The sequence below is a fragment of the Suricata suricatta genome, chromosome 17 (assembly GCF_006229205.1).
Source record: "Suricata suricatta isolate VVHF042 chromosome 17, meerkat_22Aug2017_6uvM2_HiC, whole genome shotgun sequence".
NCBI lineage: Eukaryota > Metazoa > Chordata > Mammalia > Carnivora > Herpestidae > Suricata > Suricata suricatta.
In genome coordinates, this window is record NC_043716.1 from 1,494,232 (window position 1) to 1,521,955 (window position 27,724).

At 54.6% G+C, this 27,724-nt stretch overlaps 3 protein-coding genes across 4 annotated transcripts in view; 1 reads left to right on the forward strand and 2 right to left on the reverse strand.

The window, feature by feature from the left end:
* Nucleotides 1–3,296, reverse strand: part of GLTPD2 (glycolipid transfer protein domain containing 2) — a 3,531-nt gene extending 235 nt beyond the window's left edge. The window contains exons 1-5 of the mRNA XM_029928781.1: nucleotides 3,223–3,296; nucleotides 837–2,604; nucleotides 679–743; nucleotides 290–456; nucleotides 7–215 (exon numbers count right to left, since the gene is read on the reverse strand). Coding sequence (XP_029784641.1) covers nucleotides 7–215; nucleotides 290–456; nucleotides 679–743; nucleotides 837–933 — 538 coding nt within the window. The 5' untranslated portion in view covers nucleotides 934–2,604; nucleotides 3,223–3,296. The remainder of the gene's footprint in view (nucleotides 1–6; nucleotides 216–289; nucleotides 457–678; nucleotides 744–836; nucleotides 2,605–3,222) is intronic.
* Nucleotides 281–3,787, forward strand: VMO1 (vitelline membrane outer layer 1 homolog). Of its 2 annotated transcripts, none has more exons than XM_029928526.1 (3): nucleotides 281–2,941; nucleotides 3,059–3,174; nucleotides 3,674–3,774. In XM_029928526.1, exons 1-3 carry the CDS (start codon nucleotides 2,756–2,758, stop codon nucleotides 3,717–3,719), a joined length of 348 nt encoding a protein of 115 aa, XP_029784386.1. In that variant the 5' UTR covers nucleotides 281–2,755; the 3' UTR covers nucleotides 3,720–3,774. The 2 variants fall into 2 exon arrangements, with proteins under 2 accessions (XP_029784386.1, XP_029784385.1); XM_029928525.1 differs by having other exon boundaries at nucleotides 287–2,941; nucleotides 3,454–3,787.
* An 832-nt stretch (nucleotides 3,788–4,619) lies between these two features.
* Nucleotides 4,620–10,960, reverse strand: TM4SF5 (transmembrane 4 L six family member 5). The gene is made up of 5 exons (XM_029928531.1): nucleotides 10,690–10,960; nucleotides 5,581–5,661; nucleotides 5,177–5,313; nucleotides 4,801–4,984; nucleotides 4,620–4,711 (listed from the first exon to the last, which is right to left on the reverse strand). The coding sequence occupies exons 1-5, from the start codon at nucleotides 10,858–10,860 to the stop codon at nucleotides 4,697–4,699; spliced, it is 588 nt and encodes a 195-aa protein (XP_029784391.1). The 5' UTR covers nucleotides 10,861–10,960; the 3' UTR covers nucleotides 4,620–4,696.
* Nucleotides 10,961–27,724: the final 16,764 nt, after the last annotated feature.

A 27,724-nucleotide genomic window follows, 5' to 3' on the forward strand; every position in this document is an offset into this window, starting at 1 on the left:
CGAGGCCCGGGCCGGGTCTCGGGGGGCGACCCCGGGCGGCTCCAGCAGTCCGGCCCGCCGCTCCCACGCCGCCATGGCCGCCAGCGACGAGTAGTGCGCCGCCTCGGGGCCGTGCACCCGCGCCTCGAGGGCTGTCACCTTGGCAGAGGCCTCGCTCGTGGCGAAGGCGAAGATGGAGCCGAGGGGAGTTAGGAACCTGCGTGTGGGGTGGCGGGCTGGAGGGCGAGCGTCGGAGAAGGGGAGGTGGAGCCGCAGGGGAGGGGGGCGGAAGGGGGCGGGGTCCGCTCACCTGACCAGCGCCTTCCATCCGGCCAGGTACGGCGACAACGACACATCCCCTTCGGGGTTCAGACTGGCGCGGAACGGCCCCATCACGCGGCCCAGCACCCCCTGGGGGCCCTCACACGGAGGCTCTTCCCACCTGGGGGCCGCCAGGGGGCCCGATTGCAGTCGGACCTGGGGGTAGACACGGACGGAAGGGGGCGGGAGCAGAACCCCTAGCCTGCTGGGCCTCCTAGGCCAAGGAGCCCGGCTGGGATCTCTCCATGCACTTGGCTGCTGACGCGAGAGGGGAGACGAGGAGCAGGACCCGTCCTTCCCCAGCGCCCCAGCCTGGCCCCGCTTCCCGCGATCAGGGCTCCTCCGGAGCTCCCGGTCCCAGCCCTGTCCCCAGCTTACCTGGACAGGCGGTGGTCCTTTGGGAATACAGACCTCTGCCCAGTATCTGCAGCCTGAGAGGGAGCCTGAGGAGGGGCGAGGCCGAACGGTGAGGGCTCGAGGAGGAGGGCTTGGGTTCCTGGTGCCTCCCGGGGCAGATGAGGGAAGGGGCTACTCACGAAAGCTCCGAGCACAGAGAAAAAGCAGCAGCAGCGAGAGGGCGGCGAGGGGAACCGCGTGGCGGAAGCAGCGACGAGACACATGCGCGACCCCCATGGCTGGGGCGGGGACCACCGCCCCCGCGCCAGCCCTAAACCAGTCGCTGTCAGGAGGCCAGAGAAGTCCGAGGTGTCCTGAGGTGTTACGGGTTAATAATTAACCCACTAAGGCCCCTCACCCTGTGCCCTTTGCCCCCGAGGACATCATCTCTGCATGAAAAACCAGATGAAGAGGATTTGGGGGGATTCCTCAGCAACAAGTCTGCCCAGCCTTCCGTGTAGACCAGGTTGTGGGAAGAGGGAAGAGAGGCTGGGCTGAGAACCAGCCGCCCCACGGAGCAATGGTGTGGGCCCTACGTCAGCACTGGCCTGGCGTTCCCTCCGATGCACAGGAGAATAGTAATAGGTACTTTGTCGTTCTCGTCGGAGGATTAAATGATAATGTATGTGCAAACACCATAAATGGAGAAATACCACAATTGGTTCATAAATCGTATGAAGTTCAAACATCGAGCACCTGGGACCCAGGAAGCACCCACTTCTAAATTCTCTATCCTGTCCTCAGGGGACTGTTCTGATCCGGTGGTTTATACTTTAGGCTTTCACAGGTTACATTTTTGTGGTTTAGTTATTTTTGTTTTGTTTTCTTTTTAACTCCAGGTTGGTTCTGGTTCACTGGTTATTTCGTGTGTGTGTTTTAATAGAGATCTCTATGCCCAACATGGGACTTGAACTCATGGTCCCAAGATCAAGAGTCACATTCTACAGACTGAGCCAGCCAAGCATGCACCGTGCCACACCACACACCACCACTACCCCGCCTTTATTCATCCAAACAAACCTTATTAACTATTTCTTCATCCAGGCCCCATACTAAGCCTCAAGAAGACAGAAGTGCCTTCACAGAGCTCAAGATACATTGGAAAATTTATCATCTGTCTCCATGATTTTCTTGGTTGCAGTTCTATTTACAGCATTTAGAACATTGCCTGGGCCAAAAACACATTACTGGTATATAAATATATATTGAATAAACACAGGAAAGTATGTAAAGAGCAGGCAAATCCTGCGGTGACCCCAAGACAAACTGGTGCCATTTTTTTCTTCCCAAATTAGGAGGCCACCTACTGGTCATGGCAGGGAAAGCATTCAGGGAAAGGACACAGGAAGCAAGGGATGAAACAGTCTCCCCTCTTCTTAGTGGCTCTCAATCCCCTGTCCATAAAGTTCTTGGAATTGTTCCTGTCTGTGTATTTTCTTCACCGGGGAAGGGGAACCCCAGGTTCTCTGGGAGTCTGAGCTCCAGTCACTAACATGATCCTTTCTAGCTACCACAGTGCATTAATTCTTGCCCTATCTCTCCCTCGAATGCTCTCCCCAATCCTGGAGTCAGGAGCTACCCCCTCCCCAGCATTTCAGAGCCATTGCTTCATCCCTAGACACGGGCTCCCCACTTCCCAGTGTTGGAAGTTTCCCCAGCTGTGACCTTAGGCAAGTTGCTTGTCATTTCCAAACCCCAAGTTCCTCCTCTGGGAATAGGCAGGGTCATTCCCACCTCCTAAAAGGGTTGTCAGGATTAACACACGCCTGCAAAACCTGAACCACAATTCGTGGCCTATGCTAGATGTTCTGTAGGTGGTGGTGAATTCAGCAAGTCAGCCCTCTCTGCTGCTGCTGCTGCTGCTCCTCCTCTCCTCCTCCTCCTGGGCTAGGGAGCCTCCGTCTCCCCCTGCAGAGAATGGAGTCTGATGGGTGCTGGGAACAGATTAGTTTCGGGTGTCACTTAATCCGGGAGGCCCTTCCGTAATCGGAGACTTCCCAGGGGCAGAGGTGCTATAAATCTGCACAAGGGGCCCAGCCTGGCTCTCAGAGGCTGCAGGATGGACAGGGGCGCCTATGCCAAGCTGCTGCTGGTGCTGTGGACGGCCTGCTATGGACAGGAAGGAGCCAACCACCTGAGCGGCTACACGTTGGTCATCGAGGTGACCAACGGGGGACCTTGGGGCGACTGGGCCTGGCCTGAGATGTGTCCTGATGGATTCTTTGCCAGCGGATTCTCGCTCAAGGTGGGGGTTCAGGCCTAGGTCTCTGAGGAGGGGGACGATGCACCACCCCACCCCCTGCTCGGGAACAGAGGATGGCAGTCTTTTAACTCCTTATCCCCTCCTCTCATCCCCGCCCAGGAGGAACCCCCCCAAGGCATTGCTGGCGACGACACCGCTTTGAACGGGATCCGGCTGCACTGCTCACGCGGGAACGCGGAGCGCAACACGCAGGTGGTGGAGTCCCAGTCCGGCAGGTGCGGGACGGGGGCCAAGGGCCCCTGAGGACGCGGATATGCCCTTACCGCATAAGCGTCCGTTGCACACACACCCGCCGGGCTAGAATGTTCCTCCGGGGCTGTGGGGCAGTGTTGACCTGGGGATTGGGTAGAAAACCTCCCAGGTCGGGTGACCAGACCCAACCCACCCCGGGTCGCATAGCAACCGGCGAGAAATCCCCGGTTTCCGGGGCTGGGTTGGAATGGGGTGGGGGAGGGGGAAGCCGCAGAAGCTTCGCTTCTCCCCGGTCCTCGTAGGTGGGGCCTGTGGAGTGAGCCACTGTGGTGTCCTGGTGGTGGCTTCCTCATGGCCTTCTCGCTGCGCGTGGAGGCACCCGTGATGCCCGGGGACAACACGGCGGCCAACAACGTGCGCTTCCGCTGCTCCGACGGCACGGAGCTGGAGGGGCCCGGCCCGGCCTGGGGCAAATTTGGAGAATGGAGTGAGGCCTGCCCTAAGGGCGTGTGCGGTTTGCAGACCAAGGTGGAACGGTCGAGGGGCCTGCGAGATGACACCGCGCTGAACGACGTGCGCTTTTTCTGCTGCCGAAACTGACGGCCCCCCCGCCCCCCCCCCCCGAGGCCGGGCCCGCCCGTCCCTATTAAAGCTTCTCTGTCTTGGCTTTTGGTCTCGTTGGTTTCAGGGCTGGAGGAAGCTGCGTCCTGGTCCTAGCGCAGCACCGGGCCGGGCCCGCAATTCGGGTTCGGTCTGGGGAGTCCAGGCGGGCCTCTCAAAGTCACGGACCCACCCAACTCAGCAAAATGCCCTTAAACACGATTTTGCAAGTTGAGAAAGCCCCTGGCTCTCCGTGGGTGTCTGTAGACACGTCGCCCTGGTTAAGAACCCAGACTGTTTCCTTTCTGAACGACCAGTGACCTCAGATTAAGAAACTTCTACAAAATTAGGAGGTGATAACGCCCTGACACCTTGAGTTTTCATTTTCCAGGGCCTACGCTGAGCTATCTTTTCCACAATCTCCTTCTTTTCTCTGCAAAAGTCAAAGAGTGCCTTTCCTATGTAGGGATTTCCAAATCGGACCTTCATCCTTGCCTCTCTGTGCCGGAACCCCGGCTATCCAGACAGACCGTTCACCGAATTTCCGCGGCAGATTTCACTTTCTCGGACTTCATCTTATTTTCAAAAGTCCCTCTATCAGCCAACACCTATGCCATTAGCCGGCGTGTTTTTTTTTTTTTTAAGGGAAGTCATCTATTGCCTTTTTAAAAATGTACCCATCTTACTCCCCTGGAACGTGAAATTCTTGGGGCGCAGAGAACGTGCCCGTCTTGCTGACCACTGCATGTGAGGGAGGGCTCGCTAACAGCTCAGTAACGACGTGCTAAGAAAACCTGCAGGGAGACCACGCAGGAGCCCCCCGAGGTCTCGGGACCCCCTCCGAGCGGCAGCCTGAGACGCGCACGCGCACGAGAGCTCAGAAGTTTATTCCCGGGCGGTCTGGGCCAGCAGGGTCCGGGCGCGCGCGGGCCAGCGGGCGGGGCTTCAGCTAGCGGCGCCCTGCGGGAGAGAGCGGGTGAGGACGCGGCCTGGGAGCCGGGAGCGGGGAGGGCCCCGCCCCCGCCCCGGCCCCGCCCACGCCGCCCCACCTCCTTCTTCCTGCAGTCGCCGCAGAGGACGCCCAGGCTGGCGTTCACCAGCTGCACCCCGCACACCACGATCTCCAGGCCCGAGAGGCACACCAGCAGCGAGAAGAGCCTCACGTTCCAGGGCACCACGCGGGGCGGCGCGTCGCACGCCTCCCACAGCGTATGGTTGCTCAAGTAGGAGCCACTGCGGGCGGGGCAGGGTCACGTGAGGGACCGAGGGCGCGTGGAGTGCCCTCCCCCACCCCAGCCCCGCGCGGGCGCCGAGCGGGGACGGGGAGGCTCCTTGGGCCCACGTGCAGGAGGCCCCCGCGGAGGTCCCCGATCCAGGGGGGAGAGGCAGGTGGGGACAGGCGGAGCGAGGCGCGTGCGCCCTTACGCGGTGTCCTTGAAGTGGTAGTCCCACTTGCCGTCCATTAAGCATTTGGGTCCAATTCGGAGCCCGGCTGCTGACACCGAGAGGCAGTAGATGGCGCCCAGTATCCCGAAGGCCGAGGAGAAGACGGAGCGCAGCATCTGGGTGCAGAGTGCGCGGGCAGGTGAGCGGGGCCGCGCCGTCCCCGCCCGTGCGCGCGCCTGCCCTCGCCCGGCTCGTGGCCCCGACGCCACCGATGTTCGTGGCCGTCCCGGGGACGGCCCTCCCAGGCCGAAGTTTGTGCGGCGAGGGAGAGGTGCGGTGGCGCCTGGGACTCTGCAGAGGAGTTCTTGTATCCCGGGGTGGGGGGACCGGGGCCTCAGGTCATGAAGACCGAACCCTGAATCCCGCCCTGATTTGGATCTTACCCTGCAGCGGTTTCCGCAGCAGCCCGCACCGCAGCAGCCCTTGCCCCCTGCGCGGACGGCGGCGATGCCGGGACACAGCACCTGTGGGTGACAGTCAGCGTGACAGCGACACCCCTGCTCTCAACACCTTCCTGCAGCGGGGCTCGCGTCCTCCTGGGGGCTTTAGGATGCCCTCAGCCCTTCGGACCGTCGGAAGACCTTGTCTCCACTGCTCCTGGAGTGCATGTGACAGGACCCATGTCCTCTGCGAATCTTGACACACAGTAGGGGCCCTCCTGAACCGGAGTCAGGGGACTCGGGGTCCGTGCCAGCCCTGTGCTCACTTCACCCTCCATGACTTGATGCATCTACCTGGGTCTTCAAGACCCATTTCCAGCTTTATTTAAAAAAAAAATGTTTTTAGTGTTTATTTTTGAGAGAGAGAGAGAGAGAGAGAGCGAGCGAGACGGTTCATCCAGAGGAGGGGCAGATAGAGAGGGAGACACAGAATCTGAAGCAGGCGCCGGGCTCTGAGCTGTCAGCACAGAGCCCAACGCGGGGCTCAAACTTGCAACTCTGAGGTCATGCCCTGAACCAGAGTCGCTGCTTGATGGGCTGAGCCACCCATCAGGGTTTATTAATGAAATAGCAGGTCCACTTGGTGTCAAGACTGGTCAGAGTAAACGGTCACAATGACTAGCAGCAGGAGAGAATGGTGTTGGAGGGTCTGGGGACATGGGATTGTGTGGAGGGTTGGGAAGATCGGTAGTGTGTGCTCTGATAGGAAGCATAGGACTCCCCAACCTACCGCCCTGGTCTTTTTTGTCTTCCTCTCTTCCTGTGGCATTACTCACACAGCCCCTCCTCTCTCGGCATGTCCCCTGTCCCCTGGCACAGTACCTGCCTCCAGATTTCAGTCTGACTGCTCAAGGATATGTTCATTTCCGTGTCTTGGTTTTAGCTACAACCAGCTAGCCTCATACCAACCTCATGATTCCCCCCAAATTCTCCCGGATCACCTCCCTGGGACTTTGTCGTTTGTTTCCATTGATGGAAGTTTTCCAGGCTGGAAAACTTGAATCCTCCCCATCCAGCCAGACCTCGAGTCTTCTTGACTTTTCCTTTAACGGTTCTTGAATCTGTCTCTGTGGTCTGCAGTCAGTCCCCAGTCACCTCCCACGAGGACGATGTTCTCGGCGTCTCTACCAGATCTCTGTGTCTCTCACCTTCACGTTGCCGCTCACTGCTCACTCCAGCGTGCTTTGCCACCAGCAGAGTAAGCAGCTTTCCCCCGGTGCTTGCGCGGCTCCTTCAGGGCGTCCTCGGAGAGTAGCCCATCAAGCCTGAGCTCCCGAAGGCGCTCGAGGCCCCTCACTTTGGCTCTAGCCTTACGTTGTTGCAGGAGGCCGAGTTCTTGGCCGGGCGCCCATCTCTGGAACTCCACGGCTGTCTGGATCTCTGCCTCGCCGGGCGCCGGCGCCGCTCTAGGGGAGGGCTGAGGGCGCGTGTCCTGTTCCCTCACCCGTGGCGGCCTCCAGAAACACCTGCAGAACTGAATGGCTTCCTGCCAGATGTTTCTTCTCACCTCTTCCTAGTCCCTTGGCAGGTCTGGGGCCAGTCCTGGCCTCTCGGCGCGACACTTAGCGGGAAGCTCCTAGATCCAAAGATCCCAATCCAAAGATTGGGATTTACCAATTTCCAATGACCTACCTGCTTGTGATTTCTACTATCTTAGGCAGTGTTTGTTTCCTTTTGTTGTCCAACCTCCTCTGTCTTACTCTGTGCCTGCATCTACTCTGTGCCAAGAGAAAGGTCTTTGTAAGCATAGAAGGAAACACCTGAGTTTATAGCTCGAATCTGCTTGCTTGGCCACTGGCCCATTTTCAGCCACTGTCCGCTCTCCTGGACAACCTCGGTGACCTCAGTCTGGTTCTGCTTCACCTGCTCACTCCACTCTTATTCCACACAGGGGCCAGTGGGAACCGGGTTTTTTTTTTTTTTTCTGAGAGAGAGAGACACACACACACACACGTATGGAGTGCAAGCAAAGGAGGGGCAAAGAGAGAGGGAGACACAGAATCTGAAGCAGGCTCTAGGATCTGGGCTGTCAGCACAAAGCCTGATGTGGGGCTCAAAGTCACGAACTGTGACATCATGACCTGAGCTAAAGTCTGACACTTAAGCTACTGAGCCACCCAGGTGTCCAGCCAAGCAGGATCCTCTTAAATCCAGCAGGAAATAGAACTACTGAAATATCAGTATTTTGCTGATGGGAATGAAATTGGTATGAGGACTTCAGAAAACTATTAGCACTGAATACTTCCATACCTTAAGAATCAGCACTTTCAGGGCGCCTGGGGGGCTCAGTCGGTTAAGCATCTGACTTTGGCTCAGGGCATGATCTCAGGGTTCATGAGTCAAGCCCGCCCCACATCGGCCTCTCTGCTATCAACATGGACCCCACTTTGGATCCTCTGTCTCCCTCTCTCTTTGCTCCTTCTCCCACTTGCACACGCGCGCGCGTGCTCTCTCTTGTCTTAAAAGTAAATAAACATTAAAAAGAATCAGCAATTCCACCCTTAAGTATCCATCCAACAGTAGTACGAACATAAATGCACCTAAAGACGTTTACAGGAATTTAGCAGCGTTATTTGTAATCACCGCGAATTGGGAGCCTGTCCAAACATCCATCGGCGGTAGGAGGTTTAAATGAGCGGCGGTGCAGCCACACCCTGGAACACACAAGAAATAGCAGACTCCGATTCGCCGTGATGATACAGATGCACCTCACAGACCTAGGCTGAGCTGGAGAAGCCAGACACAAAATTGCTATACCGTGTGATTCCTTTTATGTAAAGTGCTGACCAGGCCAAACTAGCCTGCGGGGTTAGAATCAGGGTTGTGGGGACTCTTGTCGGCAGCGGGGGGAGGGGGGGGGGTCACGCCTGGTGAGGGGGGCATGTCTGGGATTCCGGTAATGCCCCACATCTTGCCCTGAGTGCTGCTGGGTCCACGGGCGGGTTCACTTTGTAAAAATGCATCGAGCTGTACCCCGAGGACCTGGGCACTTAGCTGTAGGACTTAAAGAAAGTTCAAAAAAGTTTTTGAATCAAAACAAGGTAAAAGGCCCTGTGCTGGGTCCCTGTGTTGACTTGGGATAAAGTTCACGTTCCTCACAGGGTGCACATGCCCCGATCCCACGTCATTAAACCTCGGCCATCCCTGCGATCCTCGGGCTGCGTTCCTCGCGTTCCAGGCTTCCTGCCGCCCAGTCCCCTGTCTGCAGTGCGGACTTCCTCCTCCCGTCTCGTGGGTCCCGGCCCGGAGCGCGTCTCTCCGAGGCCTTCCTTGAAAATGCTATAAACAGGGGCACCCGGCTGGCTCATTCGGTAGGGCCTGTGACTCTTGATCTCGGGGTTGTGAGTTGGAGCCCCGCGTGTGGCATAGAGTTTACTTAAAAAAAAAAGAATTAAAATAAAAGTAGGGGCTCTTGGCTGGCTCCGTCGGTGGAGCATCCAGCTCTTGGTTCCATCTCAGGCCGTGATCTCACGGTTCATGAGTTTGAGCCCTGCATCGGGTTCTGGGCTGACAGGGCGGGGCCTGCTTGGGATTCTCTCCTCCTGACCATCTCCTGCTCTCTCTTTTTCTCTCTAAAATAAATAAACTTTAAAATAAAAGTATACTCTTGCCTACAAGTGAAATTTAAAGGGGATAGTAGGTGATTTTTAAAATTAAAGAAGGGGCGCTTGGGCAGCTCTGTTGGTTAAAGAACCAGCTTGGGACCAGGTCATGGTCTCACAGTTCGTGGGTTCGACCCCCGCGTCGTGCTCTGTGCTGACAGCTGAGCCGGGAGCCTGGTTTGGGTGCTGTGTCTCCCTCTCCCTCCGCCCCTCTCTCCTTCGTGCTCTCTCTCTCTCTCAAAAATAAACATTAGAAAAAAATACAATGAAAAAAGAAGATGCTATCAACAGTGGCACCCGCTTGCCCTCAGGAGGGGCTCTGAGGGCAGCACCCTGCTTTCCTTGGTGACACCGACTCCGATCAGAAATCCTCTTGCTCATTTGTTTGCTTTGCTCACAGACTATTAATCAACCACCTGCCCAATCCAAGGCAGCAGCTGGACACGGGCGCAGAGCAGCCTACAGAACGGGAGCTTCGTGCTCCCTTCTTTGACTGTGTGTGGCTCCCTCGTGGGCCCCCAGCTTCAGGGAGAGCGGGGACTTGGCCTGTGTCCCGGGGGTGTAGCTTGGGAGGTGGGAACAACGCAGCTGGGAGGGAGCGTGTGTAGGGGGCCATCCTCTGGGGGGGGTCTCCCCTGAAACAGGCTGGTTGGATTGTGGGGAGAGGAGGGTTGGGGCTGCAGGAGGGTGCGGTGTGACCCTGGATGCGTGTGGAGGCCTGGGAGCTGTGTCGCTGTGGCCGCAGAAGCGGGCACAGGTGAGCCCTGGCCCTGGGGGTTTCGTCCATCAGCCACCTGCAGCGTGGTGGGGGGGGTGCTGGGGAAATCGCTGGTCTGCAGGCTCGTGAGGATGTTAAACCACCCTGACCTTCTGGAAGCTTCCCTAAATAGGGAGGGCTCACAGGGTGGGGTCAGGAGCCCCCTGCCCCACCCCACTCCCACATCTGACAGACCCGAGGCACCAGGGAGACCCCGGGGCCTTCTCCACCACACTGGCCTGAGTTCGGAGTTGTGGGGTGCAGGGTTGGTGTCCGGGAGCGCGGGCTGGGCCACAGGTGGGATGACCCCCCTGCCACCCTGCTCCCGGCCCCACTGTCCCTGCACCCACCCTCCATGTCCCTCATCATCGGGCCCTGATAACTGCCCGCCTCCACCCAGCCCAAGGTCCTTGTGGAGAGGTGTCCTCAGCATCTGCTGCACCAGCAGGGATGGGCTGGGAGGTCAGGGGGGCACAGGGAGCATGGCCTCCCCACCCAGAAGGGAAGCTGCTTACGGGCTCCTTCCTTCTCTTTTCCCTCTGACTACAGCTCAGGACCCCAGGGCTCCTCCAGGACTCACGGGTGCCTGGTTGGCGGGGGGAGGGGGATGGGGAGGCGGGGAGCAGCTCTGCGGCCACCCCTCCCCTAGGCAGCTGTCCCCCCCTCCCCTGTGGCCTCGGGCCACCCACTCACCATCAGGCCCCCGCCGATGAAGCCCCCCATGAGCCACACTTGCAGGCTGAGGTGGTCAGTCCAGGAGGTCTTGCCGCCTGGCACCAGCAGGAGGATGTTGGCCAGGATGCAGAGCAGGGACATGGGGATGAGGGTGAGCCCCAAGAAGCGGGAGCACTTCCCGGTGCACATGGCGGGGCGCTTTCGAGGAGAGCGCTGAGTGAAAGTGAGCTGGGGCTGCGGGCCCAGGGGGAAAACAATTCAAGAGCAAGGTACAAAGGTTGGGGAAGGGGTGTGGCAGATACTGGCAGGGAGAGATAAGGGAGAGAGGCAGGGGAGCGGGCAGAGAGCCTGAGAGGCCAAGGGGCTGCTGCCTGTGGGGCGGGGGGTTGGGGAGCCCGACACAGGAAGTTGCCTGAGCTCTGTGTTCTTCCTCCGTTGGGCGCACACCTCTCAGCACCCCCCACCCCAAGGCAGCACCCCTTGGCCCCGACTCAGAGATGCCTCCCAGGCATGAGGGGTACAGTGATGCCCTGTCCTCCTCACTCGTGGTGGGTCGTGGGGATTAAACGGGACAGTGTGAGAAGCGTTTTATATACGGGATTGTGCTAGGCAGATGTGTGGTGGCCCTGTCCTTTCTGGCGGTCCTGTGGGGAGGGGTCCTCCTGGAAGGAAACCAAGAGGGTGGTGGCAGACCCTCAGTGTCCCCTGCACATCTCCTGCCACTGTGTTTGTCAAGCCCTCCTCCTGGTGAGGCCACCGCCTGTCTCTCAGGCTGGGCTCTGGCCTGCGGACCGATTGATTAGAACATTCTATGCCTCCAGCCTCAGTGTTTGACTCAGTGATGGCCACAGGACCCAAGCCCATCCCGTGAGGGCCTGCTTCTGGTTTGGGTCATCAGCCTGGGTTGGAGAAGTTCTTTTTCTGTCCTGGATGTGGATGTTGCCGGGGGCATGAGGGCCTGCCTGCCGGATGGCGGAGTCAGTTGAGGGCAAAAAGCAAGAAAGAGCCATGAAGAGACGGAGAGAAACAGTCTTGACGGCATCATTGGAACTTCTAGATCCAGCCATGCCTGAAGCTTGTTTGATCAGTCCTTCAAAGTTTTGGTTATGAGAAACCAGTTGGAGAGGCATTTCTGTCAACTGCACCGTGGAGAATCCTTTTCAATACGGAGATGAATTCCTGAGGCCCCTGCTGTGCGTGGGGCCCCGTGTTGGAGACCCTGGGGCTCACAGCTGGGAGCCGAGACCCGGATGCGGGCGTCTGGAGCAGAAGGAAAGCATCAGCCCAGGAATGAGGGTAGAGGTGGGTGACAGGACATCAGAGGGGCGCCTGAGAACATCACGCACGCCACCGTCTCCACCCAGTGGCCTCTCGTGTAGGAGGTCCAGGCGGCCCACTGAAGCCGCTATAGGGATGTGGACAGTGGGGAACGCCCGTACTCAGGATCAGCGCCAGGATCCGGGAGGGACGCCTCCTATTTATAAGACAACCCGATGGAGGAAAAGCCTTTGAAGAATTTGCCTCTTGAGTCAGAGGGTACCCAGAACCAGAAAACACTTTGAACTTCCCCCAACGCCCCGCCTGGGGCTCGCGGGCGTGTGAATACTCGCACTTGGTTTTGCTGAATGCTTTAGAAACATTCCCACCTTATTTCTGAGGTGTCCCCTCAGGAGTTTTCCTGTCTCTTTTCATTAGTTTTTTGTTTTTGGTTTTGTTTGCACTCTCCTGTGTTTCAGAAAGCGTATTCAAAACCCGGCAGCGGCTGCTCATGAGTATTGCAAAATCTTCTCTTATTACTTTTTATTAAAACATTTTTAAATGTTTGTTTATTTTTGAGAGAGAGAGCGTGAGTGGGGGAGGGGCAGAGAGAGGGAGACACAGAACTGGAAGCAGGCTCTAGGCTCGGAGCTGTCAGCACAGAGTCTGACGTGGGGCTCGAACCCACGAATCGTGAGATCATGACCTGAGCCAAAGTCAGACGGTGAACCAATCGAGTCCCCCAGATACCCCAACATTAAAATTTTTTTTAAATAACCAAACTGAATCTAGATTCATTCTGAAGAGTCATGTCATTGAAGGGTACGTGTAGGCAGAATTAAAGGTCACCTAGAAAGGAACAAAAGTGATCCAGCCGGAGATTTCTCTGCGGCACTAAATACTGGAAGACAGCGGAACAGCGCCTGCAGTTCTGACAGCAGAAAAAAAAAAAAGCTATGACTTAATTATTGTATAAATATCCAAGGTACTTTCTGTGTGTGGAGGGCAGTAGAATTGCATTTTTGAGAATGCTTGGGTTTGAAATTCCACTGTGTCTCTTTCTTCTCCTTTCTTTTTAAGAAAGCATTTTGAGTCACTAAGAGATGTAGTCAAAGATAAACTCCAAAATAGGGAAGTCTTGCCATGACTGTAAATAATTTTCGTCAATGTAGTTATGAAACTGAATGTAAGTTTCAGAAAGGAAGTCATTTTAAGGAGAAAAAAATATATATAAATTCCAAAATTACACTAAACAGTAGTAAGGATGGCCTGCTTTGCCCAGAGTCCGTTTTAAAGAAACGTACATGAAATAACAGAAAACTCGCCTCTGCTGAAACAAATGCAGAGCCCAAGTTGGATGCTTAACCAACTGAGCCACTAAGGGCCCCCCCCCTCTTAAAAGTAATTTATTGGTTCAGGTAATCCCAACGTTCAAAGGTAGAGCTAACTTTCAGGCATGATTCATGAAGAGATCATTGATAAGCTGGACTTCATTAATATTAACTTCTGCTCTGCAGGAGACCCTGTCAGGAGAGAGTAAGATGATAAACCACAGACTCGGAGAACATGCTTGGAAAAGACACAGCTGATAAAGGACTGTTGCCCAAAATACACAAAGATCCTTAAAAACTCAACAATAATAACTTTAAAAAAAAACAACTTGATTAAAAAATTGGACAAAAGACCCAGATAGACATCTCACCAAAGACAATGTACAGGTGGCAAATAGCATATGAAAAGATGTTCCGCTGGGGCACCTGGGAGGCTCAGTCGGTTGAGTGTTGAGTGTCGGACTTCAGCTCAGGTCATGATCTCGCAGTTTGTGAGTTCGAGCCCCGCATCGGGCTCTGTGCTGACAGCTCAGAGCCTGGAGCTGCTTCTGATTCTGTGTCTCCCTCTCTCTCTGCTCCTTCCCTACTTGCACTCTCTCTCTCTCTCTCTGTCTCTCTGTAAAATAAATAAACATTAAAAAAAATTGAAGACGGTTTCTCAGTTTGGGGTCCCAGTAACCAAGTGGACAGAGGTTTTGTTTCCTGCGGTGGGAAATCAAGGCCATGGTCGTGCAAGATGTGAAGGAAGAGTCGGGAGCCTCTTTCCCAGCTACTCCCAGGAGGGACGGGTCTGTCATTGCACTAAAGGCTGCTTAACCCCTTGCAGAGTCACGAGCGGTTGGGCCTTGAACAGCACGGGGGTCGGGGGCGCATAGTCAAAGATCCATGTGTAACTTCTGATCCGCCAACAACTTGGCAGCGATAGACTACCGGTGACCAGAAGCCTCCCCGAGCCCAAGCAGCCCACTAACACACCTCTTCTGTGTCACATACTGTATTCTTGCAATAAAACCACAGGAGGCCCGCCTGGGGGCTCAGTCGGTTGAGCTCCCGACTCTGATTTCAGCCCAGGTCATGGGCTCATGGCCGTGGGATAGAGCCCCACGTGGGCCTGTGCTGACAGTGTGGTGCCCGCTTGGGATTCTCCCTCTGCCCCTCCCCCACTCACACATGTGCACACGCGCTCTCTCTCTCTCTCTCTAAAATAAAGAGGAAGCGTTAGTAAGGAAGTCTTAAGGAGGAGAAAATACATTACAGCACCGTACTGTATTTATTGAAAAAAACCCGTGTATAACGAGACCCGCACAGTTCGAACCTGTCAGCTGTGTATTTATTTCAGGTCACTCCCTCCTCAGTGCCGTCTAAGAGGCGTGGGTCACATCCCCATAGGGACCACTGAGCAGCGCAGAAGGGCCACCAGCAGGTGGCAGCCCAGCTGGGACCACAGTGCCCTCTATCCCCTCCAGAGGCTCCCCTCTGGCTGGTAACCTTGGTGATGTATTCATCTGCTGGGCTGCATAACAAAAGACCACGGACTTGGGGCCTAAGCAGCAAAAATGGACTCTTCCGGAAGCCCGAAGGCCAGCATTAAGAGGTCGGCCGGGCTGGCTTCTGCTTCTCTTTTAAATTTTTTAAAATGTCTATTACTTTTTGAAAGACAGACAGAAAAAGTGTAAACGGGGTAGGAGCAGAGAGAGCGAGGGTGACACAGAATCCAAAGCAGACTCTGGGCTCCGAGCTGTCAGCACAGAGCGTAACCCGGGGCTCAACCCCATGATCCGGGAGATCATGACCTGAGCCAAAGCCGGACACTCAGCTGAGCCCCCAGGGGCCCCAGGGCTGGCTTCTTCCCAGTGCTTCTCCTCTGGCTTCCTTGTCCCTGTGCCTTCGTGTGGTCTTCCCTCTGTACATCTGTGCCCAAACTTCCTCTTTTTTTTTTTTTTTATTTTTAAAATTTATTTTTGAGAGACAGTGCGAGCAGGGGAGGGTCAGAGAGGGAGACATAGAATCTGAAGCAGGCTCCAGGCTCTGAGCTGTCAGCCCAGAGCCCGATGTGGGGCTTGAACCCACAAACCACGAGATCATGACCTGAGCCGAAGTCGGATGCTTAACCGACTGACTCACCAGGTGCCTTGGTAAATTTCCTCTTTTTATAGGGAAGTCAGTCATTTTGGATGAGGGCCCACTGTTGTGACGTCACTTTAACTTATTTAAAGACCCTCCCTCTGGATACCGCCCCGTGGTGAGGTCCTGGGGCTTCAACATAGGACTTTTCAGGAGCCCGTGGGGCCCGAACAGGCGTGGAAGCCTCCGTTCCAAGCGCGGGGCCAGACTCGAGAGGAATGAGCACTAGCATTTGTAATTTTCACCATTATCTGGGGAGGGCAGGAAGGCGATTGTTTCATTTCTTGATTTAATTGCCATGTTCTTTTACTCTCCACTTTGAACCAAGAAATGCAAGTTAAAAATCCTTTTTTAGGGGCACCTGGGGGGCTCCGGCGGTCAAGCGTCGAAACCCTGATTTCAGCTCAGCTCATGATCTCACCGTTCCTGAATTCGAGTTCCACTTCCGGCTCTGTGCTGACAGTATGGAGCCTGTTAGGGGTCCTCTCTCTCCCTCTCTCTCCCATTTGCACACGCTCGCTCTATCTCTAAAAAAAAAAGTATTAAGAAAATAAATAAAATAAAATCTTTAAAAAAATATGGCATAGGGTGGGATGGGAAGCTGTAACATAACTCAGCAGTCTTTGACAGATGCAGTCGGAAAAAAACACGCCGAGGTACAAAGGTATTGAGAATCTAAGTGATAATAAGGTTGATTGATTAATTAGCCACTCACTCAACAAATATTTATTGAACTTGGATGGTGCGCCCAGGCCTGCTGCTGCTCCCAGGCGCACGGCCACGGTCAGGGATAAAGTACCCCGCTCAGAGCGTGTATTCAAATGCTTGCTGACCTTTGTATCTCATAAATGGAGAACGCTCCTTTTCACGCCGATGAAACATCCACAAATGAAAGAAATACCAAATTCCTGTAACCCGAGATTGTCTCGGCCACACTCTCTGTCCCCAGTGCAATCAGCTGGAAGCTTCCAAGCCTTGGTAACAAAACCCAACCCCTTGAGGACCCCAAGGCAGTCCTACATCACTTTTTAAAGTGTATTGGCTAATTGTTCTAGTAATCTCTACCCCCAACGCGGTGCTCGAACCCACAACCTCGAGATCAAGAGTCTCAAAGCTCCACCGACTGAGTCAGCCCGGTGCCCTGGTCCTCAACAGGAAAAAAATCCAGATTGTAAACGCAGATGATTATAAATAGACAATGAGACTATATCACGGTGAAACTTGAATAAATAGCAGCAGATGGTTGGGGACTTAATCATAATTAGTCAGGCTTGGTTCTAGAGATGTGGCAAATGTTATCCTTTTTTTTAAGTTTAAAAAAATTTTTTAATGTTTTTTAATTAGTCTTTTATTTAGTTTTTGAGAGACAGAAAGAGAGAGTGCGAGCAGAGCAGGGGCAGAGAGAGAGGGAGACACAGAGTATGAAGCAGGCTCCAGGGTCTGAGCTAGCGGTCAGCACAGAGCCCGACGCGGGGCTCGAACCCATGAACTGTGAGATCACGACCTGAGCCGAGGCTGGACGCTCAACCGACTGAGCCACCCAGGCGCCCCGGCAAATGCCATCTTATCTAATGTTTACAACAGGCAAAGTAAGGTGTCCCCATTGTAAAGTAGGCACGTAAGCCAATGAATGCACAGCCTTACGTAGCATGGACTCATGCAGCAAAACAGAACGAGTTTAGGAGCTAGAGTCACGGCTGTTGAGGACTGCTCTCGTTCGCGGGGCCAGGGAAGGGCTTTCTGGGGTGGGGGTGTCCAGGAGAGAAGGGAGGTTAGGCAGGGAGAGTGTGGGGTGTCGCCAACAGCATGTGCAAAGGTCCTGCGGGACTGAGCGTGGGCCGTGGCAGGAGGGGTCCAAGCTGAGCCAGGGGAGAGTGCACTAGCTGAAGAGGGAGCTGCCCTGAGATCTGGACCTGGCGATGGGACGGGGGTGCCACTAGCAATGTGAGGAGCAGGGGGAGGCAGGAGTGGGGCAGGGCTGAGAGACGGAGGGTGGGTGAGAAAAGAGGGGAGAGGAGAGGAGGCAGGCAGGAGGAGGGGCCAGCAGAGGGTCGCCTGGCAAGGTTCCGGAGAGCCCAGGGCAGTGAGTCCTGGAGGCCACGGCTGAGTTCCGAGGAGGGAGGGCCGCTTTGTGAAATGCCCCTGCGAGGGGGGACCTGGGGTCTGGCCAGACCATCTCGACAAGGGCACCTCCATCGGAGTGGCGGGGACGGGAAGGGGGGAGAGAGAGGGCCGATGAGGGCGGTGGGTGCTGAAAATGTGGCCGGGCTGAGGGACCCACGAGCTAGGAGGGCACGTTGAACCGAGGGGACTCGAGAGGGCGCTGGACGGATGGAGAGTGGGGGGCGCCCGAGGTCAGGATCCTGGGAGCGCTACGCTTCTGGCCAGGGACAAAGGACTCAGAGGTGGCAGCTGGGTGGATGGTAGAGGCAGTGTCTTCGTCACCAACGGAGCCGGGCCTGACGGTGGAGAAGGAAACACAAGCCATAGGCTTGAGCCCTGCACAGAGGGCGCGCGCGTTGGAAGAAGATGCGCGCAACCCGGGCGCGGGGGTGGAAACTGGGTGCGCGCAGTCTGCCCGCACAGGCTTCGGAGGCCGAGGTTTGGAAGGGAAGGGAATTTCTCCTGGACGCAGCCGCAGGAGCCAGAAGGACACCTGCTCACCTCGGGATGTGAGCAACGTGGGAGAAACGGTCCCTGCGAGGAGCTGCCGCGGAGCCGAGCCAAGTTCCGTGAGGGCGAGAGGGCAGAGGGGAAGCGAAGGTTGAGGCAGGATGGGGGCGCGGGGAGTCAGGGGACGTATCCTGAGATGGACCGTGTCCTGGGCCCCAAGACCGGCCTCTGGAACCGTAGTGTGGTCTCTGACCGCGGGGTGTGCATACCGGAGATCAGGGCGAGGAGGGTCACGGGAGAGCCTCCCCACACTTGGAGACTAAAGCCATGGCCTCCCTCACGGTGGGTCCCCCTCGCGGTGCCCTTGTCCTCCTGGGTGACCTCCCAGGGCAGAGCGACAGCTTCCAGCCCCGCTGGTCCCAGGGCCAGCGCCATTCTGGGTTCGTTGGGGTTTCCAGTGTCTCCCCCGCAAAGCCACACTGTGTCCCCTGAGAAGCGGGAGGAGCCCTGTCCCTGGGTGACTTTGTTTCCTGAGACCAGACGCTGTGCTGTTTGTGCCTGGTGACTGCAGAGGCGCCTCCGGCCTCTGCTCACGGTCCCCCTCCCAGGTGGCAGGCGTGAGTCCCTCTGGCTGGGCTGGGACTGTGCCCCGCTCGGACCCCTCCCTGCGGCCTTCCTTCCTCCGTCCTCAGCCAAGCAGCACCGCCCCCCCAGCCCCCATCCCCAGAGAGGCTCAGGCTGCTTCGTGTCCTGGGACACTCTCTACTTCCTCTTTCGTTTATCACAGAGAGAAATTAGGAAAGTCCTAAATGTCCCTCCCACACAGCGTGAGCAGGGGAGGGTCAGAGAGAGAGGGAGACACAGAATCCGAAGACAGGCTCCAGGCTCTGAGCTGTCAGCACAGAGCCCGACGCGGGGTCTGAACCCTTCAAACTGTGAGATCATGACCTGAGCCAAAGTCAGACACCCAACAACTGAGCCCCCCAGCGCCCCAAACATCTGAGTCTTGATTTCAGCTCAGGTCGTGGGCTCGCGGTTTGTGAGTTTGAGACCCATACCGGCCGCTGCACTGCAGTGTGGAGCCTGTTTTTGATTCTGGGATTCTCTCTCTCTCTCTCTCTCTCTCTCTAAATAAATAAATAAATAAATAAATAAATAAATAAATAAACTTAAAAAAAAAAAGATGTGCAGAGGCTGTGAACGCACTGACATGGTGACAGTGGCTGTCTCTGGGTGTTGGAACTGAGGGTCCTTTGAATTTTCTTTTTAGGGTTGCATCTAATTCACACACACACACACACACACACACACACACACACACTTCCCGGCCCTGTACAGTCTGCAGCCACCACGATACCGAACGCTCCCGTGTCCCTGTCTGACGTCCAGGGACGCCACCTTATCTTCCCTGACCCATCCTGTGTCAGCATCTGTCACAGCTGGCCACCAGATCTCTGTGGCGGTCACTCCCGATTTTCCTGCTGCCCTCGGGGCTTCTCACGTCCCTGCGGCCCCTCTTCCTCCTCATCCCGGGATTCTGCTGAGAAGGCACCTTGCTCTCTCCGGACGCTGTCACCCACTCCCGGCTGTGTGACCCCCACCCCGTCACTTTATCAGCTGCATCCGGAGTCACGAGGAGGCCTGCAGACACCTCCACATTTCACAAAGCCATCGGAACTCACGACCTTTCTCTCCGACCGCCTTCTAGCAACTTCTCTCCACGTCCGAGCTGCGAGCAGGGGGCTCTGCGCCTATCCCACTGCCCTAGCTAGGAGCCACCGGCGTCCTTCCTTTCTTTGCCCCAGGATCTACTCGCTGATCCTGACCTTTGTCCTCATTGGCCCTCAGGTCCATCTCTTTCCCTCCAACGTCAAAGGCATCAGCTCTTGCCCATGTTCTTACCGGCCTCCCAGCGGACGGGTGGGCTCACCCATCTCGACCCCACCCGAGTCTTGGCCCCCTCAGGGCCCACGTGGTCCCCCAGTCCAGCAGGGGCATCTTCCTGGAACCCTAGTAAATGCCGGGTGGCTATTCCCAGCGAGGCACTGGGCGGGACAGAGTCACAAACGAGCAGGTCTCCACTCACATAGGATTTGCTTTTTGAATGTGTTGAAGGAGGAGGCGTAATAAAATAAATAAATAAATAAGTGCGGTAATAAAGTAACTGATGATTGCTCAAAGAAAATGGAAGAGCAACGTGATGGACAGTAGAGAAAGAAGTACTTTATTTTTTTTAAACTTTTTAAAAAATGTTTTATTTATTTTTGATACAGAGAGAGACAGAGCATGAGAGGGGGAGGGGCAGAGAGAAGGAGACACAGAATCTGAAGCAGGCTCCAGGCTCTGAGCTGGCTGTCAGCACAGAGCCTGACGCGGGGCTCGAACCCACGAACGTGAGATCTGACCTGAGCCGAAGCCGGAGGCTTAACCGACTGAGCCACCCAGGCGCCCCTTAATGTTTATTTTTGAGAGAGAGAGACAGAGACAGAGTGAGAGTTGGGAGGGGCAGACACACACACACACACACACACAAATACACACACACACACACACACACACACACACACACACACACACAGAATCCGAAGCAGCTCCAGGCTCCAAGCTGTCAGCACAGAGCCCTACACGGGGCTCAAACCCACGAACTATGAATCATGACCTGAACCGTAGTCGAACGTACAACTGACTGAGCCACCCAGGGGTCTGAGAAAGACGTACTTTAAAGAAGTCTCACCTCATTCAAAACTCCAGTAGTACTGAACCCCTTATAGTTTCTCCTAATGGCCTTACTTACTTTTGCCCAGGACCTTTGCACATGCTATTCCCATCTTTTTTCGTCTTTACCTGGCTAACTCCTACTTGTCCTTCAGGCCACTGCTTTGATATCATTTCTTCCAGGAAGCCCTCCTTGATGCCCCTAGGCTGTGTTAAGTGCCTCTTCTGTGTCTCTAAGTCTGTAAGTTTTTCACCCTCACAACAATTACTCTGCGCCATAACTTTCTGGTTACTTCTCTGGGTCTTCCGGGCCTCCCTCTGAGCACGTGACTTCCAGTTGTTTTGGCCATGGTCTATGGTAAGGAATACACTTCATACTGTGATGCAGTACCCCCCCCCCCACAAACATGGATGGTAAAGGGGCGCCTGGGCGGCTCAGTGGGTTAAACGGCTGACTTCGGCTCAGGTCATGATCTCATGTTCGTGGGTTCGAGCCCCGTGTCAGGCTCTGTGCTGACAGCTCAGAGCCTGGAGCCTGCTTTGGATTCTGTGTGTGTCTCTCTCTCTCTCTGCCCATCCTCTGCTCTCACTCTGTCTCTTTTTCTCAAAAATAAATAAACATTAAAATTTTTTTAAAAAAAGGAATGCTGTTTGAGGCCCACTAAATTGACTTTATAAATCTCATAAATCTACATTTTGAAAATTTTCCTTTTTAAGTTTATTTATTTAAGTAATCTCTACATCAAACATGGGGGGCTCGAACTCATGACCCCGAGATCAAGACTTGCATGCTCCTTGGCAATAAAAAGGAATGAAATCTGGCCATTTGTAGCAACGTGGATGGACCTCAAGGGAGTCGTGCTAAGTGAAATAAGTCAGGCAGACAAAGGCAGATACCATATGTGTAACTCATAAGTGGAACAGGAGAAACTTAACAGAGGACATGGGGGAGGGGAAGGGAAAAACATAGTTAAGGAGAGGGAGCGAGGCTAACCGTGAGAGATTCTTCAATACTGAGAACAGCCTGAGGGCTGATGGGGGCGGGGGAGAGGGGAAGGGGCGTGATGGGCACGGAGGAGGGCACTTGTGGGGGTGAGCACTGGTTTCTATGGAAACCAATCTGACAATAAACTATAAAAATAAAAGAGAGAGAGAGAGAGAGAGAGTTGTGTGCTCTTTGGACAGAGCCAGCTGGCGCCCCTGCTTTTTGAAAACGTGCTAAGCAGGGGTTGGCGTACTTTTCCCCTGAAGAGCCTGTTAGCAAATATTTTTGGCTTTTGTGGGGCCATAGGTTTGTCCCAAGTGCAAGTCTGTTTGTATCATTCCAGTTGCCACAGACAGTGGTGGGTCCAGTTCACCATAGACTTAGGAACTCTGCAGTGTGACGTTCTTCACATCACAAACCTCCTTCTTCTTTCGGCTTTGGAGCCGGTAGATCTGCCCGGATTCGGCCGGAGGCCTGCCGTAGGCTGCAAGGTGCACGGAGCCACGGACAGTTGTCTGTTTTCCCCGCTGCTTCTCCAAAGTACAACCCGAAGCCTCGTGTGCATTCAATCAATACTTAGGAAGTGAATTATTAAAGACGGCAATTCGTAAATGAAACATCTTCGTGCCACAGTACTGCGTGCTCATGGAAGAAACATGAGCAACACGGCTAAATCACATGAGCGGACAAATCCTAGCAATCCTACCGCCTGGAGATAACCATAACCCTTCCTAACTATACAGGAGACAGCAAGAATGGAGGGCAAGGCTGTTTCCTGGCCAAGGGAGTGGTGAAAATTCCCTTCCCCCTCAATTCAGCAGGGACCGGTCTTCCCTTTTAGAGTCTTAGGGAGCTGAGGGCTCAGCAGGGGGGCGGCCAGCGGGTCTACCCTTATCTGGGAGTCAAGAAGTCGTACTTTCCGAAGGAAGTGATGTGTCAGCTGAGAAGGAATCCGTTGAGCAAGATGAGGAAGTTCCAGAATGTCTTTATGAGGAGGCGGAGAGCGGGTGGAAGGTGGCCAGAGCCGGCCTGGAGGTTGGCAGGGCCCGTGTGAGAAGGGCCTTTCCCAGCTGGATACAACTACCAGCTTACAGGAGCTAAAGAAGACAAGGGAACAAAGTTTGAAAAAATATCCTGAGGCAGCAGGTCAGGCAGATGCAGACAGAGGAATGTTCTACAAGACAAATGAGTGATTCAGCTTCTCATTACTGAATCAGTGGCATGAAAACAAAAAAGAAAGAAAAAAAAGAGAGGGGATCCCCTTACAGAATAAAAGAGACCAAAGGGACCCAGCAGCCAAAGTCACTGTGTGGATCTTGTTTCTTTCTTTTTTTAATATTTATTTCTTGGAGGGGGGAGGGGCAGACAGAGAGGGGGGCACTGAATCCGAGGCAGGCTCCAGGCTCCGAGCTGTCAGCACAGAGCCCGCCCAACGCAGGACTCCAACTCATGGACCGGGAGACCATGACCTGAGCCCAAGTCTGATGCTTAACCGACTGAGCCTCCAGGCGCTGCAATGTTTTTGTTTTTGTTTTGAGAGACAGTGAGAGCGGGGAGGGTCAGAGAGACCGGAGACAGAGGATCTGAAGCACAGGACCCCCGGTGGGGGTCAAACTCACGAGTGAGCCATGAGATCATGACTCGAGCCAAAGTCGGACACTTAAGTGACTGACACCCAGGCGCCCCGAGACCTTGTTTATTTCTTGACTGGCACAAACCAGCTGTAAACGGCATCTTTGAGATAATGGGAGAAATCTGAGTGAGAACTGGGTATTATAAGATATTAAAGAATAATTGCTAATTTTGTTGGGTGTGATAATGGCCCGGTGGTTACATTTTTTTAAGGCCCTTGTGAGTTGTCATGGATGCATGTGAACAAGAGGACTGACGTGTGGGCCCTGCCTTCAGGCACTCTGGGGAGACGCGGGGGTCGTGATATTGTATATTTTGTCTGTGTCCAGTCCCAGTGCTTCTTAAAATCTTGGAATTTCTGAGTAATAGGGAAGACAGGAGGGTCTTGGGTTATTCATAATAGAGCCTTTTCAACCGTACCTGAGTGTATGCTAATGAGGTGACTCTTGGTGGCCAGGGATGGCTTCATGATTGTCCCCCGGGAGTGACTTCCTGTGTGTCCGGATTGTGTACAGACCCCTGGGATTGTTTCATAGGGAGCTGGTGGGCGCCACCCCCACATGCTCTCCTAGGCTGCAGTCCTTAAAACCAAAGATAGGGGGCGCCTGGGCGGCTCAGTCAGGTAAGCGTCTGACTTCGTCTCAGGTGGTGATACGAGGGTTCCTGAGTTTGAACCCCTCCTTGGGCTCTGTGCTGACGGCTCAGACCCCGGAGCCTGCTTCGGGTTCTGTATCTGCCTCCCTCTCTGCCCCTCCCCCGCTCATGCTCTGTCTCTCTCTCGCTCAAAGATAAATATTAAAAAACATTAAAACAAAACAAAGATAGTGTCCCTAGTCTCTCTCACCATCCCTTCCTAAGAAGGTTCTGATGTTACTGATCTACAAGGTGAGGCACGTCTTTCACACCAACCCCCCCCCCCCCGCGCCCCCGGTTTTGTGGTTTTGCCTTCCCCCACTTGAAGCCTTCTTGGTGAGCGGAGGACCCAGGGGCACTTTCTGTGGCCGCAGCCCACATGGCCCCTCTGAGGCCAGTGGCTGAAGCTCAGACTGACCCACATCCGAGCGTCATCTGGGTTCAAAGTCCAAACCGGAACTCTTCCCATTTCTTTTAAATTTTGTATTAGAATTTTTTTTTCAGAACTCTTTAAATTCCGTTATAGCTATTTTAGATGCAAACCGGGAGGTGTGGATTTCACTTTTCTTTTCTTATTAGTTTGCATTTCCTTATGCAGCCAGCAACCCAGCTCCCAGAAGCCAAATCTAAACGCCACTGGTAATGTTACCTTTGGTGACGGAGGGTGACTCGGTCCACACTGTGAGTGACCGTGTAGCCCCGCCCTCCGCCGGGGCTCAAGGTTCCTCATCACCGACCGCTCATCCGTTCTCTTCCCAAACCCAGCCTTGCTGTGTGGGCCAGGGCCGGCACTTCGGACACTGATGGTTAACCGTTCTTACTACGCCCACTTCTGACACCGAAGCTGTGGCGGCGGCTGGGGGGGGCGGGGTTGCTACAACAACGGTTCTCCAAGGACCCACGTACCTGCCGGCTGGGTGAGGATTTGCACCCGGCTTTGCACCCAGGGTGTCCTCCTCTGTAATCGAATCTGACGCTAAGTTACCCAGAGGGAGTTTAATCCCCAAGGCTGCCCCCGCTTCGATGATGCCTGTCATAAGTCCCGGGGCTCCCGTCATTCTGACCACGTGATTATAAATGGAGGCCTCCCATGATCCCCTCCTCAGGTTCAGTAATTTACGGAAATGGCTCATGGAAGTCAGGAAGACAGTTTCCTAGCACTGATTATTACACAGGTTCCACTCAGGACAGCAAAATGGAAGAGGTCAAGGGGACAGGGTGTGGGTGGTAGGCTGGGGCCCCTCAGTACCTGCCTGTGTGTGTTCACCAAAGCAGAAGCTCTCTGAACCCCACTGGTTGGGGTTTTTTTTGGAGGGGAGGAAGGGGCACAGAGAGAGAGAGAGAGAGAGAGAGAGATGGAGAGAGAGAGAATCCCAAGCAGGCTCCACGCTCAGCACAGAGCCTGATGCGAGACTTGATCCCACAACCCTGGGATCATGATCTGAGCCAAAATCAAGGGTTGGGCACTCAGCCAACTGAATCCCTCCAGGAGCCTCGGGCAAGCGGGTTTCATAGTGGTTCTGTTAGGCAGGCACAATTGATTAAATCCTGGTGATTAACTCAGTTTCTAGCACCCTCTCCACTCGCTGGGGGTTGAGAGGTGGGTGAAATTTCCAGCACCTTAATCACAGGTTATTAGCAACCAGCCCCCATCATGAAGTTAAACAGGGCCCCCCAGGGTCAACTCATCAGCAAACACTCAGGTACGGTAGGAAGGAGCTTGTGAATAATCCAAGGCCCTCTCCTTCGTCCCTTTCACTAAGGAAATTCCAAGAGTTCTGGAAGCTTGTGCCACAACCTGGGACAAGACCAAATACACATATTTGGTGTGTGTGTGTGTATATGTGTATATCCTATTATATCTCAGATTCACAAGAAGAGAAAATAAAATAAAACGGGGTAACATGTTGATAACTGCTGAAGCTGGGTGATGGATACATAGAGATCCATGATGCTCATTCTGGGTTTCTATGTTTATTTGGAAACTTAGCTAATATGATATTTATAATAAAAGAGAATGACAGGGAGAGAAGAGCCTATAAGCCATACTAAGGAGTCTGAACTTTGGTTTTTAACTTTCTTCTCTGAAATAATTTTAGGGGCGCCCGGGTGGCTCAGGCAGTTAAGCAACCCACTCTTGGGTTTGGCTCAGGTCACGATCTCATGGTTTGTGAGTTCGAGCCCCGCATCAGGCTCTGCACTAATGGTAGAGAGCCTGCTTGGAATTCTGTCTCCCCCTCTCTCCTTCTGCTCCCCTCTCTTGTTGTCTCTCTCTCTCTCTCTCTCTCAAAATAAAGCATTATAAAAAATGAAATTATTTTGACTTATAGGTGTTATGAAGACAGAATGTTCTTGTACTCCCGTCACCCATCTTCCTTTAACAGTATGCCTTTTTAAAAAAATTTTTTAACGTTTTAAATTTATTTTTGAGAGACAGAGACAGAGAGAGAGGGAGACACAGAATCCAAAGCAGGCTCCAGGCTCCGAGCTGTCAGCACAGAGCCCGATGCCAGGCTCGAACTCATGAACCGTGAGATCATGACCTGAGCCGAAGCCTGACGCTTTACCAACTGAGCCACCCAGGCGCTCCCCTTTAACATTATGTCTTAAACCACAACGTGTTAATCAAAAACGAGACATTAAGGAAGCAATACCATTAGCTAAATATAGATTTTATTTGGATTCCTCCAGATTTTCCACCAAAGTCCTTCCTCTGCCCCGGGGTTCCACCCAGGACATCATGTCATGTTTAGACATCAGGTCTGTGGCGCCTCTTCCAGTCTGTCACAGTTTCTCGGTCTTTCCTTGCCGCTCGTGACGTGGATGCTTTGGAAGGTGTTTTGCAGACTGTCCCACAGTTTAGATTTGTCTGATGTTCTCTCGGGATGAGACGCAGGTTACGGATTCTTGGGCAGAACACTGAGGTGAAGCGGCCTCATTGCAACAGGCCAGGGGGCACATGACGCCAACATGACTGACTTGACTGATGCACTTGGGGAAAGTGGTGTCTGCCAAGTTCGGTCACTTTTCCCTTTCTAGTCTAGCCACTAAGGACTAAGCCCAGCCCACGCTCAAGGGGATTTTAAGCGTGGACGAAAGGGGTTTTAAACAGGAACTAATGTTGTAGAGAGAACTCTCTGCCTGGACGGTGGGGGATGGGGGGATGCAGTGAGGCTGGGACGAACAGGTGAACTTGAGTGCCTTTGGCAGGCTGGCTCAGAAGTTGGTTCTTCATTGCATGTGAGAACAAGAAAAGGTGGAGCCCGGACGAGGAGGGTCCAGGGTTGAGGCCTTTCGCTGCTTCTAAACCACAGGGTCTGTGCGCCCCTAGGCCTTTTGCCCTGCCCGCTAGTGAGAAGCCCCTTTCCGCTCCTCAGTCTTGGCTTGGGACGGGCGCCCCGGGTTACAGGGGCCGGGGAAAGGAGTTACGTACGCGTGCACACGCACACACACGCACATGCACACCAGGAGTTCGGGACCACCAAGGGCGGTCGGAGCCGCGGGGAAGGGAGGGGACATCCGTGGCGGGGCCGAAAGAAGCTGGAGGAAAAGGAGTCATCCCGAAATCCTTTCTCCTCCTCTGCATTTAATGACCTCGTTCAGGGCGTGTAACCGGAAGGTGCGTGACTCAGTGGTTTCAGGCGAGCGCTTTTATTGACCTCCTAGCGTCCCGCCAACCCGCCTCCCGCTGGCGTCGTCCTGCCTTCGGGGCGTGTGGCGGGGACGGCCGGGCGGCCACGCCGGGGGGGGGGGGCCCTCACCG